A 21,424-nucleotide genomic window follows, 5' to 3' on the forward strand; every position below is an offset into this window, starting at 1 on the left:
TCTATTGGAATCCGCTGCTGTGGGTAAAGAAGAGGCGAAATGTAGCTTGACACGTGCTAGCATGCATAACTTTTCAGTCAGTGTAGGTGTGGCGCATGGGGCCGGCATGTGGGCACAGTGGAAAACACAGAGAAAATGATAAACCATCAAATTGTAATAGTGTCAGTGCCAGAAAAGAGCCTTTTGCTTCTTCATTCTGGTAAGGTTTAAGATGGATCTGGCAACCCAGAATCACTAGGTGCAGAGCAAGTAAACACCCCGGACAGGTTGCCAAATAATTGCACACATAGAAGCAGAATGTTTGTGAAGCAGTAAGTCCTGCTGTGGATTGCTGCCCCATCCACGGTATAATAATAATAATAATAATAATAATAATAATAATAATAATAACAATAATAATAATAATAATAATAATAATAATAATAATTAATCAATAGTTATATTATTATTATTAGTATTATTATTATTATTATTATTATTATTATTATTGTTATTTATTATTATTATTATTATTATTATTATTTATTATTAATTATTATTATTATTATTAATGCATTATTATTACTATTATTATTAATTATTATTATTATTATTAATTATTATTATTATTATTATTATTATTATTATTGATCATTATGTGATCCCTCCTCCGTCTCTTTATTAAATCTACTCATATATATATATATATATATATATATATATATGACACGTGCACTCGGACGATCACTCATCATGTCATTAGCGTAGCAGCTGGCTAAATAAAACACGCCGGGTTCACGCGCGCTACTGAATCACCTCAAAATGTCACGTCATTTAGTTCTGAAAATGTCACATTCTCACACGCCGCTGATGGGAGCATTTTTTAAACATATTTTTCCTCACACCAAGACCATCAGCTTCACTGGACAGTTTAAAACACAGAACAGATGCCAGACTGGAACTGGGCCATTCGCTACTGTGAATACTGGAACTGGGATTTGTGAAAAACCTGGCAGTGGTGGGGTTTGAACCAGCAACCTTCTGATTGCTAGTCCAGCATCTTAACCGCCAAAATAAATAAATAAGAAATAAATAACTGAGCGCTGAAGCACTTTCACATTGTAGCGGCATGTTTTGTTTGTCCAGTTCGTTCCCACCAATAAAATCAGAGCAGCACCAACACCGGAGGCTCTTTCATTATTAATGTTACCCACGGCATCATGTGGTGCAGATCAAAGAAGATCAAAGCACAAAGAGTCGTCAATGGAAACCATAGAGACAAGTTTCAACCGCTAACAACATTCGCTTACTAAAATCTCTTTATTATACTGAAGCTCTTTCTTAGCTTAGCATAGCATAGCTTAGCATCGTTCTGTTTTATTTCTCTGTTTACACGCTTCTATTCCAACTCTTAGATTAACTTTAATGACGTTCTAGATAGTATTTTTTTATGACCCTGTTCTGGACTGTAGCTGGTTTATAGTTTAATAAAATTAGCTTAATGGCTGTTAGCATAAAAGACAAAATGTTTCCAGCATTTATAAAACAAACTCTACTAATACAAATAATAAATAATCCAGCGTGACTTCAGAGTGCAGAGCTTTAAAATATTACAAGATCTGAGCAGAATCTACAGACTCATAAAGTTTGTTGTGAATAAAACCGGAGAGAGGGAGGGGGCTGTTCTTCAGAAGGAAAAAAGAAGGAAGAAAGGACGGTAGGGATGTAGATGGATAAAGTTGTTAAGGTATTCAAATAGGTAGAAATGAAGGTACTTCTGAGGAAGGAAGTTCATAAATGAAGGAAGTTCTGAAGGTGGTTCAGAAAGAAGTTTGGAAAGATGGAGGCAAGTTTTGAAGTTTGTAAGGAAGTACAGACACCAAGAAAGGAAATACTGAAGGAAGAAGTTTGGAAAAATGCAAGTTCAGAAGGAAGGAAGTTCTGAAAGAAGGAAGGAGTGAAGGTTATAAATGAAGGAAGTTCTGAAGGAAGGAAGGAAGGAAGGAAGGAAGGAAGGAAGGAAGGAAGGAAGGAAGGAAGGAAGGAAGGAAGGAAGGAAGGAAGGAAGGAAGGAAGGAAGGAAGGAAGGAAGGAAGGAAGGAAGGAAGGAAGGAAGGAAGGAAGGAAGGAAGGAAGGAAGGAAGGTTATAAATGAAGGAAGTTCTAAAGAAAGGAAGGAAGTTCTGAAGAAAGTTCTGAAGGAAGGCAGAAAGGAAAATGATTCAGAAAGAAGTTTGGAAAGATGGAGGTAAGTTTGGAAGTTTGTAAGGAAGTACAGACACCAAGAAAGGAAATACTGAAGGAGGGAGTTTGGAAAGATGCAAGTTCAGAATGAAAGAAGAAAGGAATTTTGGATGGAAGTTTAGAAGGAGAAAAGGAAGGAAGGAGGTTTGAGAGTAACAGCTGCACCACGTCAGGTAGGAACACGTGTACGGATGAATCGGAACACATTCGTTAATTCCCACCTTCATCTTCCCTACACGACACCTTCGCTAAACAGAAAACGCAACCCGCCGACGGCTCGTCTCGATCGTAACCGTCAGGCACCAATTTCACGTCCAGGAGCGGCAACGTCGATCCGACAGACGCGCGTTAATAAAATGTGAAACACACGAGAGCCGCCGGCCGGAACCCGAGAGGATGTTTGACAGACGGAGTCATTAGAGGAACGGGTACAGACACGCCGACGTGCTCAGGATGGATCGTCACGTCCGGACCGTCGCTGAAGAGCTGACAAAACATTTCTACTATTATCATTTATTATATATATAAACGTTCTGTACAACTCGAGCGGCGAGACGTTCTCACGGCCGGATCGGCTTCATTTACGTCTCTTTTAATGTGACAGACAGCGGCTGTTTGAGAGGAGGATACGTCTAAAAGCACAATTACAGCTTTTTATTTCTTTTTGATATCATACTTAATATTAAACTTCTCGTTTTTACATCAATAGCTGGTAACAGGTGTAATAACTCAATCATATCAAGGGAATTACATGCTTCCGGCTTTGCAGCAACAGTTTAGGGAAGGTCCTTTCCTGTTCAGGCGTGACTGTCCCCCTGGCCGAACTGGCGCAAGGTGGGAATGCCAGGCTGTTTATATAAATGCCATAAAAAATACAGCCAATCCACCTACTCAGTTGCAAAGTGACCTCAGACGAGCACATGTGGCGTGGAGTCCTCATGGAGTTGGACGTTGGACTCTGGTGCCAACTGGGTAAAGCTGGACAGTGGAAAACCCTAAATATTGATGGACTAGCCATTATTAAATGACATTTATTTACGCTAATGCATCAAACCCACGCCGCGTATGCTAGACGTCAAAAAACCTAATGAATATAAAGACAGGGTAAACAAACAGCTCGTGATGTAAGAGCTGGCTTTGATTTCAGGGTTCACCGGTGCACCAGTAGCTCCATCCCAGCAAAATGTCAAGTATCCCACTTCTGAAATGTCAGCGGCTCTACGGCACGCGGCTCTTATAAGAATGGGCTAGCATTAGCCTTATCTATCCCCGTACGCATGTCCTGGAGGTCGTCTGTGTCGGGTAATAATCCGAGTCGGTGACGTGAAGGGAGACATCGGCGCATTTAGTGCCGCCGAAAAACAATAAATCACCAACAGACAGGACACAGATTTTTAAAAGCTCACAAAACTTGACCGAACGGAAACAAATTCCCACAGACAAGCACCACTTAGTGATGGCTAATAGCCACTGTTTGATAGCCACGGATTGAGTGCTGTACAGTACAGCATTCGCCTGCCGTTTCCGAACAAAGCTGTTGCTTGAGACGAATATCATTATCGACGTCCACCCACCCACCTCGGCTTCGTTACGCCCCGCCGTCTCCAGGATCAAAGCTCATCGATACGCACGTCTGTGTTTATTTCAGATCTCGACAAACCAGGTCTTCATCTGTGTGTTATCTACCCTGATACACCAGTGAGCACAAATCCATATATCTGTATGAAAGGGAAACGGTCACGACGTCTGCAGAGATGATGCTAACTGCATTTCCTGACACCAGGGACCCTCCGCCGAGCATCGTTAGCATCGTTAGCATGAAGGTGCTGAACGGCTCTTACCTTGCAGGTGCAGTTTGCTCTCGGGACTCTGCAGCAGCACCGAGCTCACCGAGTCCAGATTATCGTAGGTGCTGCAGCCGAGGGGACCCGTCCTCGTCTCCGTTACCTAGGACCAAGCAAAACCAGGTCGAGGGTTAAGAACGGGACTCCTGGTGCGTAGCATTAACGTCGTAAATCTTTATAATGTTTAATGTAGAACGTCGAATGAAACCAAACATGTTTAGTTTTAATATTGAATAAAATAGATATATAAAAAAGACAGGAAGGATTTCAGAAGCATCCTAGCACCACAGTGACATCCCGATATCAAACCACTCTTTCTTATACATCGTCTAAAGAACATCATGCCAACAGTGAAGCACGGTGGTGGCAGCATTAAACAGCATTAAGCTGGAACTAGGGCTTTAGTCAGGGTAAACCTTTCACCTTTCAGCACATCAACAACCCAAATCATACCTCCACGTCCATAAAATAAGGGCTTCACCAGGAGAAGATCGATGTTTCGAAACGTTCTAGTCGGCACTCAGACCTGAAGGGGGCAGTGTGGCAGATTCAGGCGAAGATCGGCAAGTCAAGAGGTGCCGTGACGGACTCGAAGTGTGTTTTTAATGCATTGTGCAGACACAGTCACATCTTACATCGTCCTACACTCCCGAGAAGAGGGCGTGTCTAAATTCTTAGCTCCCTTAAAATGCTCCTACTGAGGCGCCTTAATTCTGAGCGATGATCTGACTGAATGGCGACGGAGCGTCCGACGCCTCCTCAGCGCTGAAGCGGTGCAATCCCAGCATTCAGTACGGCACGACTTTTCTCACCAAAAACGAGAAACGTGGCGGACGAATGAGAAGCGGAGCAACCAACGGAGTTCCTTTCACATGTAAATAAATCCTCATTGATGTTTAATCTGTATAAAGGTGTAATTATTCAAGTGTCGTTTATTTGTAAATTGGGGCGGCACGTTAGGAGACGTTAGCCGGCGTGCTAGCGGGTTGTGCCGCCTGAGGCTAACTGTGTTAGCTTAGTGAGTTAAAACTGCGGTGACGTAGCATTAGAATCCTCTCTACTCAGGCAGCTGATCAGGTGGGCAGTAAAGTGAAAAATATTTTAGATCATTGATGAAGGTGATGAACCGATCACCTGTAGCCTATAGATCCTTTACCTGGGGCTTAGAAGAACAAAAACATGAACCGTAGAAGATAAATTGATGAACGCTGCTTCAAAATAGCTCCGACTGCAGCTCAATCGAACCCGAGACGCCCCGAGCAAATCCGAAACACCTAAAATTCTCGAAAACAGCCGGATTTACAGCACAGTCGCTATTTAAATGCTGGAAAACGTCGGATCCACTCGATTATGTGTCGATAACCACGTACATAGATGAATAAATTTGAGTCCTTTGATTTTGCGTACACTGTGGGATGTGAACCAAGCAAAGTCCGCAGAGTTGGGTTAGGATTAACACGTTTGGGATGAATTGGAATGAGGATCTTAAAGAGCATCACTAGAAATGAAATGGCTGACTGATGGCGCTGCACAGAGACGAGGAATAATGCTGATCAGGGTGTGGTTCTCCGTGCACGAGGCTGATCTGCATATGAACTTGCCTCATGCAGGTGAAAAGATGCAGTCGGGTACCGCTCACGTGTCCGAGGGGGTTCGCTCTCCTCAATCGGGGCGGGGGTCAGCACCAGTAGAGAGGAAGCGTAACGCAAAAAAAAAAAGCGTCACTAGAAATGAAACATCAATTAAAAACACTGAATCAGGCTCGTTTAGGACGCCTCACGAGTCTGGAAGCGGCAGCTACGTGTCTGTACTTTAAAAACGTCATTTTATGCAGATCCGCTTTCCATCCGACAAGGTGAGATAGAACCGAGCAGCCTTCGAGAGTCTCTCTTTTCTTTTCTTTTTCTTAAAGCGCGAGCTTCTAAGTGCCGTCCCCGCCGCTTCAAAGCCTCGGCTTCCTTTTAAAGACCTTTAGAGTTTTTATTCGCGCTCATAAAAAGGTGAAGTGCTAACAGCCTTTTTCTTCAGACCGCTTGACTTACCCGCTTCCTACAGAACACAAAAAAAACGGAGGCTGGGACACTCGGAGACTCGGAGCCTTCCGGACTTTCTCTCGGCAGGTTAATTAGATGGTTTAAATCTTCGTTTAGCGTCCGCGCGGAAGCTACGGGATCCTGACAGGGCGATATTTTAGCGGAGGGTTAATTAACGCCCGGGCGCGACCGGTCCGCACTGATTTCTCTCGTCTCGGTGGAGAAGAAGGAAACCTTGACATTTATCAAAGTTTAATGCTCTTTACTAGATCTCTAATGAGTTTAAACAGCAGAACCGTCGTCATTTAAAATGAAAACCGTCAAACATGACAAACAGGGCAGAATTATCTGGACGCCTGACCATGAGCTTGGTGGACGGGCCGTTCCGAACCCATTCACAGTGACTGGAAGTTGGCTGCCACTTGTATTCACTTTTGGCTCAATAGATATGGCTGAAACTTAGTAACTTAGTTCCCACAGACATCCGGACGTACTCCTTGTTCTAGCTGAAAAGATCACACAGGGGTCACTCTGTTTTAATACCATCATGGTCAGGTGTCCGAGTACTTTTGGCCATATAGTGTAAAACTGGGCCTGTGCTGAACGCTCACTACCAAGTTCCAAACTGCCTTAAAGAAACATCAGTGTTTGGATATGTTTGGCCAAATGGATATCGACTCAAACAATTGTTCATTCATTGTCTGTTTTACCACCGCTTTATCCTGGTCAGGGATAAACTCACTGGGCAAACACAACCTGGACAAGACACACACACACATTTCTAGTAACTTCAATTATCCTGACTGCACGTCTTTGTACTGTGGGAGGAAACCGGAGCACCCGGAGGAAACCCACACAGACATGGGGGGAGAACATGCAAACTCTACACAGAAAAGACCCGGACCACTTCACCTAGGAATCGAACCCAGGACCTTCTTGCTGTGAGGCGACAGTGCTACCCCCTCACAAAGACAGCTTGTCTAAATCAATCATTCATTCATTCATTCATTCATTGTCTGGTTATCTAGTGTTGCATCCTGGTCAGGGTCGCGGTGGCTGCAATTCACTGAGCCAAAGGTAGGAAACACCCCGGACAGGTTGCCAGTTCATCACAGGGCACACACACACACACACACACACACACACACCTAAGGGCAACTTTAGTACCTCCAATGAACCTGACTGCACATCTTTGCACTGTGGGAGGAAACCGGAGCAGAGAACATGCACAACTCCACACAGAGAGGACCCGGACCGCTTCACCTAGGAATCAAACCCAGGACCTTCTTGATGTGAGGCGACAGTGCTACCCACTGACAAAGACAGTTTGTCTAAATCATTCATTCATTCACTGTCTGGTTATCCAGTGTTGCATCCTGGTCAGGGTCGCAGTGCGTGAGATTTACTTGCTCCATCTAGGAATCAAACCCAGGACCCTCTTGCTGTGAGTTGATAGTGCTACCCACCGACCCACAGTGCCGCCCTTATCGTTAGTTGATGTTTTTTTATGCATATTTGTAACGTTTTATAATATTTTGACATTCATTTGTATCCTTGATGCGCTTTTCATAAACAAGGAGCCGCCGGAGAGTAAAAACAGGTCGTTTTTGATCACTATGATGAATGTTATGTATAAAATAATCTACAGTCCTGGTGTAAAAGCCCAGCCGTGATTAAATCCGTCCTGTAACGCGCTTTACGCGACACAAAAACAGACGTAATCGTTTCATTCTGGGGTCCCTGAGGATGGCGGACATGTGGGCATGTACATGAAATGGTCACTCAGATTATCGGATAACAAACGCAAATACCAGCAAGAAGATCTGAGAGAGAAAATCAGAGGAGATTTAGACGATTAGGATTCCAGCAGGAAAACCAAAATCCCTTAAATACCAAGAGAGGCGGAGATTAGTGACGCTTTTCAGCAAAATGAATATATATTTTATATTATTGTTATATAATTACACGACAGATCGTTCAGACCACAGCTACAGTCTGATCAAGCGAGCAGCGTTTTGTTTAGCGAAATCTTTCATTCATTGTCTGTTTTACCAGCGCTTTATCCTGGTCAGGGTTGCGGTGGGTGCAATTCACTGAGCCAAAGGTAGGAAACACGCCAGACAGGTCACCAGTCACATCACACACACACACTTACACTGCATGTTTTTGTACTGTGGGAGGAAACCGGAGCTCCCGGAGGAAACCCACACAGACACGGGGAGAACATGCAAACTTCACACAGGAAGGACCCGGACCTCCTCACCTGGGAATCGAACCCAGGACCTTCTTGCCGCGAGGCAACAGTGCTACCCAAAGACTAAGACAGCTTGTCAAAATATTTCATTCATTCATTCATTGTCTGTTTTACCATCGTTGCATCCTGGTCAGGGTCGCGGTGGGTCCGATTTACTGGGAAACACGCCAGACAGGTTGCCAGTCCCTCACAGGGCAAACAAACACACAAACACTCATACCTAGCGGGGCTTTGGTGTCTCCAGTTCACCTGACTGCAGATCTTTGGACTGTGGGAGGAAACCGGAAACCCACACAGACACGGGGGAGAACATGCACAACTCCACACAGAAAGAACTTGAGCCAACAGAAAAGTGGTAAAAAAATATTATTTGTTAATGTAAATGAGTCAGTTTGATGTTTTGAGCGAGGACGGCTCGTCAAAATCAGTCAGGTGAGAATGTAAAACGTATCCTGACGCTGTCAGCGCACCATCACGTCTCATTTTATTAATTAACAAGTCTATTATAGAACCCCCACAAATCATGCAGGAAGACAGTCGATCTCAACATGCATGTGTGTATTTATACGCATTTTTGTCTTTCATAGAATAAATGACGCCCTCATAATGGCCTTCAAATGCCCGAACACCCACTGGCAGCAGAATATGATGAAGATTAGGGACTGTCTGTGAGGGATTTGTGCCATCATGGGACCGGTTCTGTGCCTGTTCCTGATTATATCCATTACCTGCTGCCCTTGTAATAAAATTCTATTTCTGGGACGTTCCAGCATAAAGGGACGTGAACTTTGACGTCCCGAATGGTGCGCTGTGCACTAAAATTAGCCCCTAATTCTAACCATGCGGTGCAGGATTTGATTGTATTGCTCTCTGTCGCCTTTGATGTTTTGGCATTCACAGCTTTAATGCGACGTCTTTATCCTGCGCTGTTTACGATCAGCGTTTTCTCGGAGCAACACGCAGCGCCATGCGGTACGCGCTCCCGGCCCGGCATAAATTAGCATGCTATGAGCATCGCCGTTCAACGTCGCGCGACTCCCGTGTAGCTACAAAGACGCCGGCGTGTTATTCATGAGCTCTGAACCCGAATTATTCCGCTGCAGACGAGTTCTGGCTGACGAGAATGACAATTCTGGCCCCTAAAAGCTCCGGGAAAGTTGCAGCATCATTAGAACAAGAATTAAGAGCTTCTGGATATCAGGAAACACAAAATATAAAATAAATATCAGTTTTAAGTGCAGTGACGTCTGAGGGATCAAAGATTACTTGTATTTAATATTGTCCTTACACTGAATTTACCCCAGATTCTCTAGATAGATCATTTATTCATAATATTATGGCCGGAAGATGGTAAAAGTCTTAAATTCCTTTCAGCTCTACAAACCTCGACACATTCATGCACATAAACGTTGAAGTTCCAAAATGTGTTTATAGTCATTTAGTCAACAGTAGAGTCTTATATATTCTGCAGTGTTAAGGGTTTTGCTCAAGGGTCCAACAGTGCGACATGGCAGTGGTGGGGCTTGAACTAGTGACCTTTTGATTACTAATCCAGTACCTTAACCGATAGGTTACAGCTGCCCTACACAAATCAATACATTAATAAGGAGACGCTTAATTCTCTGTACCTGCTGATTTTAGAGCAGGGACAAGCAGTAGCCTAGTGGGTGGGATTGTGAGTGACCAACTAGAAGGTTGTGGGTTCGAATCCCGGCTTTGCCATGGGCTCTTGATCAAGGACCCTATCTATCTATCTATCTATCTATCTATCTATCTATCTATCTATCTATCTATCTATCTTTCTATCTATCTATCTATCTATCTATCTATCTATCTATCTATCTATCTATCTATCTATCTATCTATCCATCTATCTATCTATCTGTCTATCTGTCTGTCTATCTATCTATCCGTCCGTCCGTCCGTCTATCTATCTATCTGTTTTTTCTTTTATCTGTCTGTCTGTCTGTCTGTCTGTCTGTCTGTCTGTCTGTCTGTCTATCTATCTATCTATCTATCTATCTATCTGTTTTTCCTTCTGTCTGTCTGTCTGTCTGTCTGTCTGTCTGTCTGTCTGTCTATATTAGATTATTTCTATCCTTATTTTTTTGGCATTATGACCTTCAGGGCCAGGATAATGTGAAGCTTGCTTGATTGTGGACAGTGTCATTCATATCCCACCAGCTTTTAATTCATTACTTTCACCTGAGTTGCTCTGTATGTATTTGAAAACCCAAAAACGTGTTCCGTTCCTCTCGTCCTATGCTTGTTTCCCCATCAGTCTTCGCAGGGTGGTTAGTTCACGACCCTAAACGTGTCCCTCATGTGTGTGATGATTAAAATGAATCTGAGGATTATTCATGAGCGCAGTCTGATGCCGGTGTGATAAAACCGCGGTGTGAAGAGAGCTGAACATCCTCAGACCTCTTCAGTCTCTGATCTCGGCAGGTTGTCCAGACTTTTACGGTTACGTCCTGCTTTTATAATGTGTTTTTGAAACACAGCCGAGCATCATTAAAAAACCTGCGGAAGCCTTTTCTCCAGCATCAAGAATCAAGAATCAGGGCCGTAAATCCTCCGGATCCGTGTGTTCCTCTTCAGCTCGGCGCTGGATCAGTTACACCACTTCAGTCTGGATTTAATTCTGACCCGAGAGTCTCTTAAACGAATCAAACATCTCGAAACCCACATCATTTTATTTATTCATTTATTTTTGTTTGTCTTCTCGTTTCGGTTTATTGAAACCACTCTGAATAATAAAGCGCCGCTGCAAATCCTCCTGATCCGATCCCGATCTCATCAGCAGTCCTCCTGCCCGGCTGTAAATCAATAACACCACTTTGAAACTTTTTCGGTCAGGGAGACTTTTTACCCGCGCCACTTATAGTCGCTTCATTTTCCCTCGTTTAGAAGGTAGGATCTGAACTTTGAGACCTTTTAGAGCAACAAAGACTAATAAAAAAGAACGGCGATTCTTCAGCCTGGAGAAAAATCAATACCTACGACTTCAAAACCGTTTGGTCTGGGGAGGATTTCTGCTCCGCGATGATAATACGGCTACGAATTCTCAGCACGGGTCAGCATCAAAATGTGGAACCAGTCGATGGATTCACTGGAGACTTAATGGCGAGTGTTTAAGCGCGGTACACGTTTTAATTTAGGTTCTGTGTTATGATCGTGATCCGCTGCAAATCCCCCTGATCCGAGTGTTCCGCTTTAATAATTCTACTGTCAGGAGACGCATCAGTCCAGGGTTTTTCAAACGTATTTTCCACGTTTTATCACACAAACGACGAATCAAAACGAAACACGAAACTAAATAAACTTAATTAATCTGGTACCATTGTGGTTTACAAGGTGACCTAAAGCCTCCACAAGGGGGCGCTCGTGTACAAGTTTTTATGTGTAATGGTTTTTATGTAACCATAAACTGTTCGGTTCAAGAACGTTCTCATGTCCTCGTTCTTCATTCCATGCACGACTGGATTTCTATGGACTAATTGCTCCTGATCAAAGGATTCATTTTCCTCGATTTTCCTCCCATACTGGTCCATTCCCTCGATCAAACCAACCACTCCTGGCCAAGGAGTGTCATTCAAAACACACATCCCCTCGACCCGTGTGCATTAGCGACCGCTTCTTTTCACCTGCATGAGGTTCATATGGGGAGACAGTCATGCACTGATCTTCATTATTCCCTGTCTCTGTGCAATGCCATTGATCAGCCAGCAGAGGTCATAATAGGATCCCTGATTGCAGTTGAGGTGGGTTTAATGCTGCTTACGCTTCCTCCGACCCGTGTGCAGCCCTTAATGGAACCCTTTTCCACCCATGCACTCTGCACAGGCGCCTCTGTGCAACAATCAGAATTCTTACACAGTGTTTGATGACCTCGCCCACATATTTCAATCAACCCTCCCTGCAGACACTGCAAATTATGCCTGCTAGATACCTGTTACAGGTCATTTTTTAATGATATCGTGTCTGTAGACGCTTTTCTCATCATTCTACACTCCCGAGAAGAGGGCGTGTCTATTATTACTAATAATAAATTATTATTATTATTATTATTATTATTATTATTATTATTATTATTTTATTATTATTATTATTGTTATTATTATTATTATTATTATTATTATTATTGCTATTATTAATATTATTATTATTAATTATTGTTGTTATTATTATTATTATTATTAGTAGTAGTAGTAGTAGTATTAGTATTATTATTAGTGTTATATTATTGTTATTATTATTATGATTATTATTGTTATTATTATTATTATTATGATGATTATTATTATTATGGTTATTATTATGATTATTATTATTATGGTTATTAATATTATTATTATTATTATTATTATTATTTTTTTTTTTTTTTTATTATTATTATTATTATTATTGCTAGATTATTCTCAAACTACGCTGTCTGAAAGTAGACCCACAGAAGACTGAAGCTCTGAGCTTTCACATTCCCAGGTCTAGAATTTCAATGAGAGCTGAACATATCCAGTGTATTATTTTATTTATTTATTATTTATTTATTTTTACCCTGGACTCTTTTCTTATTCTTTTTCTTGTGTTCCATCCCTGGACTCTCCAAATCAAGAGCAGTTCTAACAAATTCGTCTGATCCAACCCATCCCTGTCCGGCGAAGCTTTAGCCTAAAGCTGAATCAATAAGCGGCGCTTCAAAACTGGTGCGAAGACGATTTTAACCCAAGAGAAGCTCAGAAAATCCCCCCAGCGCGGCCACGTCATGATACGGTTTAACATTCTCTTTGTATCGGTGCAGTTCATTAAAACATCAGCGGTCATTATTATTGAATAGTTTTAAATTAAAAGCTCTTGCTACAAATCTACCTGATGAAATATATCAGTGTCAGCGATTTGTTCACCCCGGTGCTAAATCAATAATACGGCTGTAAATGTTTTATTCTAGAGAGAGTTCGGCCCAAGTGACCTTTTATAAAACTAGTTTTAAACCTAAACAACTCATCCAAACTAAACCACCCGATACAAAAAAAAAATCTATTTTATTTTTTAAGCCTGAAGTAAAATCAATGTGAGTTTTAAAATTTAAAACTGTTCTCATGTCCTCGTTCTTCATTTCTTCCACCATTTCATCACAAGCCTACTGTGTTCCATGACTGGACCTCTATGGACTAATTGCTCCTAAACCGAGGATTAATTTTAAGCTTTTCTTTAGCACAGAGCTCAACAAACAAACTGCTGATCTTGAGAACCAAATTCAAACCAAATTTAACCAAATGCACCAATTATTAAGCATTTTCCCCTTAATTTTCATCTAAAGGTCTCAAGGTCTTAATGTAGGTGGATTTAATGGGATTTTCTCACTAAACTACGACATCAAACGAGGCAGCTTAAATATTTAGTCGGACCTTGATGACACCACTATTTTTCACCTTACAAGTTATAGTGAATAAATTACACCAAATTACCAAACCCTTCAGAATGAAGAGCTGTTGAGAGAACATCCCTGATCCCTGATCCGAGTGTTTATCCTCCACAAACTGTTCGCCCGGAGCAGAATCAATAAGTTAATGTGTTAACGTTTCACTCTGGAGAGAAATTTAACCCCAGAGACCCTCAGAAAATCCAAACAGGACTCTCCAGATGACGCTTCGTATCTCTGTTAGTCTGTAAACGCCGCTGACGGGAAGTCGACGCAGCCGCTACAAACTTGGAACAGACGGACCAAACTTTCTGACTGATCCGAATCAAAAAGCTCTCAGATCTGATGATGGCCTGCTGATGGATCAATGGTGCTCCTTCAAGACGGTTCAGACTGTAAATAATTTGGCCTTAAGTGACCCCAAAAAGGAGACAAAACCCCACAGAAGAGCACAAGTGCAGCCACTTCACTACACAGAGCCGTCCAGCTTTAAATAAATTTATCTCTAGAGGCTCAAAGAGAGAATCAAAGCATGATGAAGGTCAAAGCCATGAGCTGAACATTGGGGAGGCACCAGATCTACCCGGGGTGGGATGATAGGGCTTTCCTGCCATTCGAAAACATTCCTGCTGTCAGTAACTGATGGAAACATGGATGGAGATCCGAGCATTATAAAAAGAAACATCAGTATATTGGCAGGGGGGCATTTTGAGCATAGCTGACTATAATTTGTGATTATAGCGTTGATAAAGGCTAACAAATCAATGACACCAATGACAGGCATGAAACCCGTGAGCATTTATTTAGATACATCTTGTCACGTTCCAGTATAGCGTTGGCGTGTACGATTCTTCTTTAAATCACGACTTGTTGCATCAGGTCTCGATTTGAAGCAGATCCAAGAATTTATCTCTGGCAGGCCGTTATTTTGGGAGAAAAGGGGAGAAAAAAAGCTGCATCCTGAGCTTACAGAATTAACATATTTAACATTATTAATTAAAAATGCTGTAATATTTGTTTTACAGATTCTAAGGCTCCAGTTTTTTAAGCAGCGTAACACTCTGGCGCTCGGGTGGTGCGGCGGTGCCAGCCCTCTACACAGACATGATTGAATAGAATAGAACAGAAAGAAGAGAATAGAATACAATACAATACAATACAATAAAACAAAAGGAATAAAATAGAATAGAAAGAATAGAATCAAATAGAGAGAATATAATAAAACAGATAGAATAGAATCAAATAGAATTGAACAAAAAGAAAATAATAGAATAGAATAGAAATAATAGAATAGAACAGAATAGAACGGAAAGAATAGAATAGAACAAATAGAATAAAATACTGTAGAATAGAACAGAAATAAAATAATATAATTGAATAGAATAAAACAGAAAGAATAGAATAGAAATAATAGAATATATTAGAATAGAACAAATATAATAGAATATAATAGAACAAAAATAATAGAATAGAATATAACAGAACACACTAGACTATAATAGAATAGAAAAAAGAGAGAATAGAATAGAATGGAAAGAAAATAAAATAGAATAGAATAGAATAGAACAGAACATAATAAAATAAAATAGAAATAATGGAACAGAATAAAATAGAACAGAATAGAATAGAATACAACAGAACATATAATGAGTTTACAGTTGCTGACTCGGGTGTATATAAAAGATATAGGACTATAGCTGGGATTGGCTGTTAAAACTGCCACTGGATGGATGGATGGATGGACGGACAGATGGATGGATGGATGGATGATGGATGATTGGATGATTGGACGATTGAATGGATGGATGGACGGATGGATGGATGATTGGACGATTGGATGGATGGATGGATGAGTGAGTAGATGGATGGATGGACGGATGATGGATGATTGGATGATTGGACGATTGAATGGATGGATGGACGGATGGATGGATGATTGGACGATTGGATGGATGGATGGATGGTTGGACGGACAGATGGATGGATGAGTGAGTAGATGGATGGATGGACGGACAGTTGGATGGATGGATGGATGGATGGATGGACAGATGGATTCAGTGTTTCTTGGTGGACACAGATCCGTCTCAACCCTGACCAGGATCAAGTGGTTGATGGAAAATAAAATGAAAAGCATAACACGTCTTTGTACTGTATTGTTTACCACTATTAGTCTCCTCAGGCTGTAAGTTGAAAGACGTGGGCAGCACACTTCACCTTCACCTATCACCTGTAACCTATAGATTCTATACCTGGGGCTTTAAAGAAACAAAACAAACTGAACTGCAGAAGCTAAATTGATAAACGTTTCCTCAAAATAGTTCCGTCTGCAGATCAATCAAACCCGAGACGCCTCGAGCAAATCCGGAAAACACACGGTCTTCTTAAATGTTGGGAAACGGACGGATCCACTCGATTCTGCATCGATTACAGAGTCAACCTCTTTACTGACCCCTGGCGTGGACCTTAAACGTGATTCATCGCAGAGCCAAAACAACGAAGCGGCGGCGTATCCGTCTCTGTCGCCGTCCGGCTCTGGGGTACGCAGACTTTATTCGACGGGTTCATCGTTGAATAAGAGCCGTCTGAGGGACCATGGATCTTTCCGAGGCTCAGAGGGAAAAGAGCAGCGCTGTAGGACATCCGAGTGAAGAGAATTCATCAAACCAGGGACTCCAGCTGCTCCACGAGACCTTAAAAATAACCAGGGCCGTTTTGCCGCTGGTCCACGCCGTGATAGACAGAGCGGAGATAATCGCTCGGTCTCTCGGTGTCGCTTCATCCCGGATGTGCTCTGTAATGTCCGGGGCGTGACAGAACATGCTAAAGTAGGAACAAAGCAGAGAGGTTGGCGGAGATCTGATTAGATCAGACGAGATCTCCTAGCAAGGCAACGTTGTGGAGGATGGAGAGAGAGATGTAAATGTTTTAAGATCTAAAGCTTTAGATGCTTAGGTGTCTTACTGTCCACAGTCAAGTGAGCTTCACATCATCACAGGCACAGAGGCCCCTGTGCAAAAAAAAAGCTTCTTGTCTTGATTGAACGTTGCTGCCGATCACAAATAAAATAAAACCCAGACGTAGAGACTTCTTTCTCTCTATCTCTCGCTCTTTTCTTGCCCTGCAGCCTTTACGTCAGAGGAAATATAAAGCTTGCTTGACTGTGGACGCGTTTTACCGAGAATCAGAAGTAAATAACAACATCAGAGACATCAGATCAATCACTGTGTGATGGTCGGTGAGTCTCTGTAGATCCGCCGGTGTGTATCAGCACTGATCGACTGCTGGGATTAAATCAATACTGAAAAAGCAGTGGTGTGTGTGTGTGTGTGTGTGTGTGTGTGTGTGGGTGGATAAGTGTGTTCATCTGTGTATAGGTTTGTGTGTGTGTGTGTGTGTGTGTGTATGTGTGTGTGTGTGTGTGTGTGTGTGTGTGTTTAGTGTCCCTGTACATCAGTCGTCAGCGTCTCTCTGAATACAGAGATTGTTGACTGTCTGCTACGTGACTCCTCAACACAAGCAGCTCTCGCATCCTCTCTCTCTCATTCTGTCTCTCTCTCATTCTGCATCTTATTCTGTCTCTCTCTCATTATCTTTTATATTCTCTCTCTCTTATTCTGCACCTCTCTCATTCTGTCTCTCTCACATTCTGTCTCTCTCATTGTGTCTCTCATTTTGCACCTCTCTCTCGTTGTCTCTTTCACATTCTGTCTCTCTCTCATTCTGTCTCTCTCACATTCTGTCTCTCTCATTGTGTCTCTCATTTTGCACCTCTCTCTCGTTGTCTCTTTCACATTCTGTCTCTCTCTCATTCTGTCTCTTTCACATTCTCTCTCTCTTATTCTGCACCTCTTTCTCATTCTGTCTCTCTCTTATTCTGTCTCCCTCATTTATACTTCGCTTTATTGGAAATACTGTGTTTTCTGCCTATGATCCATGCCATGGTATCTATCTATCTATCCAACTACATTGTGCAAGAGACCCATAGAGCACTGGGGGCCTCAGTGAGCCTAGATGGGGGCCCCACTGCATACAGGAATGTCCAATCTACTGCCATTTGCGTCCCGTTACCATTTTTGAAAAGGTTTGCGAGGTATATAAATAAAATGTTATAAATAAAATTAAAGTTGTGCCAGCTATAAAAACAGCTTGAACTGTTTGACCTCTGGGTGGCGCTGTCGCATAAAACAGATCTAAAACTATTCCCGTCTTCTTTCCCCCGACTCAAAACATTAAAGTTACACCTACAGTACATCAACGTTCCCCAGTTTTTGGATGAACACGGCGGCTTCAGAGAGCAACCGCAGAAGAGTTCAGAGGGAAGTGGGTATGTTTAATTTAGTATAATAGCATTTATCTGACAAGCATGAATCTGACATGATACACACACACACTAAAGGTTTAAATGTCGTCCCCTTGAGAGCGTCTTTTTATCCTTTAATTCTGAAATCCTTTAATCGCTCTTGTTAAATATTTCAGGCTGCAGAAACTCTCAGAAATCTAAACTCTGGGTGCAGGATGAATAAAATAAAAAATTTAATTATTCATCACTCACTGTGTAAAATAATACTCGGCTTTATGTCGGAATCATTTCTGAAGCCTTTATCAGTTCCATAAATCCCCTCGTCTTTACTTAAGAGTGAAGTACAGGCCTGTAACGAGTGTCTATCATAGGGAAACGTGCAACTGCTGAACCGCCTGCTAGAAACGTTCTACCTGAAGCTTCTATTAGGATTTAATCTCGGTCCGGTACGAACGTTTATCTGAAATCCTTAATTATGAGCGATATAAAGCATGTTAATGAAAACAGAGCCGTGTAATATTTATGTTCTGCTGTTAAATACAAGCTGCTGGAATGTAGACTACATACAAAAAATAAATAAATAAATAAATAATGCTCCGAAATCGCGTATTAAAAGAATTCTGGAAAATTAGAAATGAGTTTTATGTGCGGACAAAATACAAATGGATTTTTTATTGTTTTTGGAGGAGAGGAGGTGATCGAAGCCAACATCTCTGCACCTCGGGACATGCGGCCATGAAAAGTAAAAAACAAGTAATAATAAAATAATATTAACAAGCGTCCACTGATCTGTGCTAGAAATGTCATTTCTGTACGATTCCAACCATACAAATCATTTTTATAGTCAAAATAAATTGCTGAATTAGCAAATTTCTACCTCAATACATTATCGAGTACGCGCAATCAGCGCGCTGCATACCTTCGTATGACACCTATATAATGTTTGTAGACAATTTTATTATACGTCCTATGTATTTAACATATTTAGTCACGCTGATCTGACATAAAACTGCATCAAAAATGCACAAAATGAGGCAGTACCTCTGCCTCGAATCGAATGAGTACTGTGATCGCAAATTCAGAACGCACAGAGGGTGCAGAACAAACGCGCTCTCTCCGAGATGCTATAAATATGAATATGAGCCTCACCTATCTGTGTGTGTGAAGAGCGCTGATGTGCACATTTATGAATCAATTAATTAATTAAATACATGGTATTAACCCAGGTGTGTCCATTAATTCCTTTATTCATTCATTAGATTATGAATTTAAACTAGAATATATTTATATAGTAGTATTGTGGCTGTAAAACTGGTAAAAAAAATAATAATAATATTAATAATAATAATAGTTTTGATAAATAATAATAATAATAATAATAATAGTTTTAATAAATAATAATAATAATAATAATAACAGTTCACATAATAATAATAATAGTTTAAATAATAATAATAATAATAATAATAATAATAATACTGTATAATGATGATAATGATCAGCTCTGCTATCATCCAGCTGGGCGCGTACACAGACACACGAACAAACTGGGTGAAAAAAGGGGACAAAACTGCAGCAAGAATCAATCAGATTTCCATCAGATCTTGGTCTGATCTGTCTGATTCAGGTTTGTAGCCTGTGTGATGCTAAAATGATCATTTTTAACGTAAAATGATGATTTTTAGTGTTTATTCAGTATAAAATGATGATTTTTAATGTTTATTCAGTATAAAATTATCACTTGTGGTGTTATTCAGTATAAATGATCACTCGTGCTGTATTTTCTCCCTCAGAAGCAGAACTTTTTGAGTAGGTGACCTGATCTGAACAGAACGTCTCTGGTTGCTGTTTATGCTGCTGAGTCAGCGGCCGTTTGTCAATTTCACTTCATCCGGTCATGCTTCACTTCCTGCTTTCAGCCCCATCACTATTAAATACCGAAAACTGTCCTGACACACAGGCGAGGGGACCGCAGTGACCCCCCTCCATCCTCCACCCTCCACCCTACCCTCCGCCTTTCAGAGTCGCGTTTATTTAATCCAAAAAATCCAGAATTATTTTATTTTGATGTGCATCTCACTGGTGCCGCTATTGTGGATAATTCACTACAATAAATACATTGGCATATAATACATAGATTATGTTTACACACTATATGGCCAAAAGTATTCGGACGCCTGACCGTGAGACTGACTACCAGTCTCAGCTCTGCTACCAGCCGGCTGGGCGCCCAATACAAGCCGGCACGATCAGCAGTGCAGCACTAGTCTGCTGGTTGGGAAAAGACGGGACTAAAAAGTGGGCGGGGTCTTGGACGCCGCGTAAGGACCCTGGTTAGTAGTCTGAGGTGCCTGTACAGAAGTGTGTGACTCTCCATGAGCGAGACCGACGTCACACGCCTATCCACCGAAGTACGGGCAAATAAGAAGTGGTCACGTCGGAGGGAGGGCGTGTCAGGAGAATATACCCTCCTCGTATGCCATCAGAGTCTCCAGCAGCGGAAGAGGAACTGGCTACGACTAAGACATCAGAAGAGGAAGGAAGAATCAGCCGTACCTTGATGGCGTTGGTGGAGATCTGGATCTCGTGAAGTCTGCGCATCGTGCCGTCCCGGTCGATGAAGTAGGACGAGGCGAGCTGGTGCAGGGCCTCCACCCCCTGCGTGGCGTTCACCATCTTCCGGTCCAGCTTGTTCTTCGCCATGTACATGGTCAGAGCCTCCTCGCCTGTACGAGAGGGGAACGGAAAATACCAGGGCATTTTATTAAATACACGACTTCATTAAATCAGAATAACACCAATGTACCCCTTTTTCTCACCAATTTAGTCATAGCCAATAACCCTTCCGCTGCTGGAGACCGTGATGGCATCCGAGGAGGGTATCAGAGCTGAGATTCGAACTCAAACCGCCCTGGTGGTTTGTGTTGACCGAACACACCGCACACCTTGCAAGCGCTGTATCATGTTTACAGTGTGCCGTGCTAAAACACACAAACCTGCACCGCTATATTCAGCCCCGGTGTCAATCATGTCACGACCTCAATCTCCCACTTTTGTTTATTTCCTCGGCTGTAGGAAACGGCGGCGGCGAAGGGGACGGAAAATTGAAACAGGAATTGATTTCGTAACTTCACCTGACCTTCGTCTAAATCCGGGGTTTTTTTTTCAAGCGACCCAGACAACACAAACGATGCAGCAAAACAAAAGACAAAACAAAATATGTTTAATTAATGAAAACAGTGGCAATCTGGTCCCACTGTGGTTTACAAGGTGTAATGTAAAGCCTCAACAATATATAATTATTACAAATATATTTATTTCTATCAAACCTTAAGCTTCTTGACTGTG

General features: G+C 41.8%; 1 protein-coding gene across 1 annotated transcript in view; it reads right to left on the reverse strand.

The window, feature by feature from the left end:
• The window catches only part of brinp1 (bone morphogenetic protein/retinoic acid inducible neural-specific 1), a 111,092-nt gene that overhangs the window by 29,768 nt on the left and 59,900 nt on the right, over positions 1–21,424 (reverse strand). The window contains exons 4-5 of the mRNA XM_062988467.1: positions 20,633–20,802; positions 4,065–4,170 (exon numbers count right to left, since the gene is read on the reverse strand). Of these exons, the coding sequence (XP_062844537.1) occupies positions 4,065–4,170; positions 20,633–20,802 (276 nt within the window). The remainder of the gene's footprint in view (positions 1–4,064; positions 4,171–20,632; positions 20,803–21,424) is intronic.

The sequence above is a fragment of the Trichomycterus rosablanca genome, chromosome 26 (genome assembly GCF_030014385.1).
Source record: "Trichomycterus rosablanca isolate fTriRos1 chromosome 26, fTriRos1.hap1, whole genome shotgun sequence".
Classification (NCBI taxonomy): domain Eukaryota; kingdom Metazoa; phylum Chordata; class Actinopteri; order Siluriformes; family Trichomycteridae; genus Trichomycterus; species Trichomycterus rosablanca.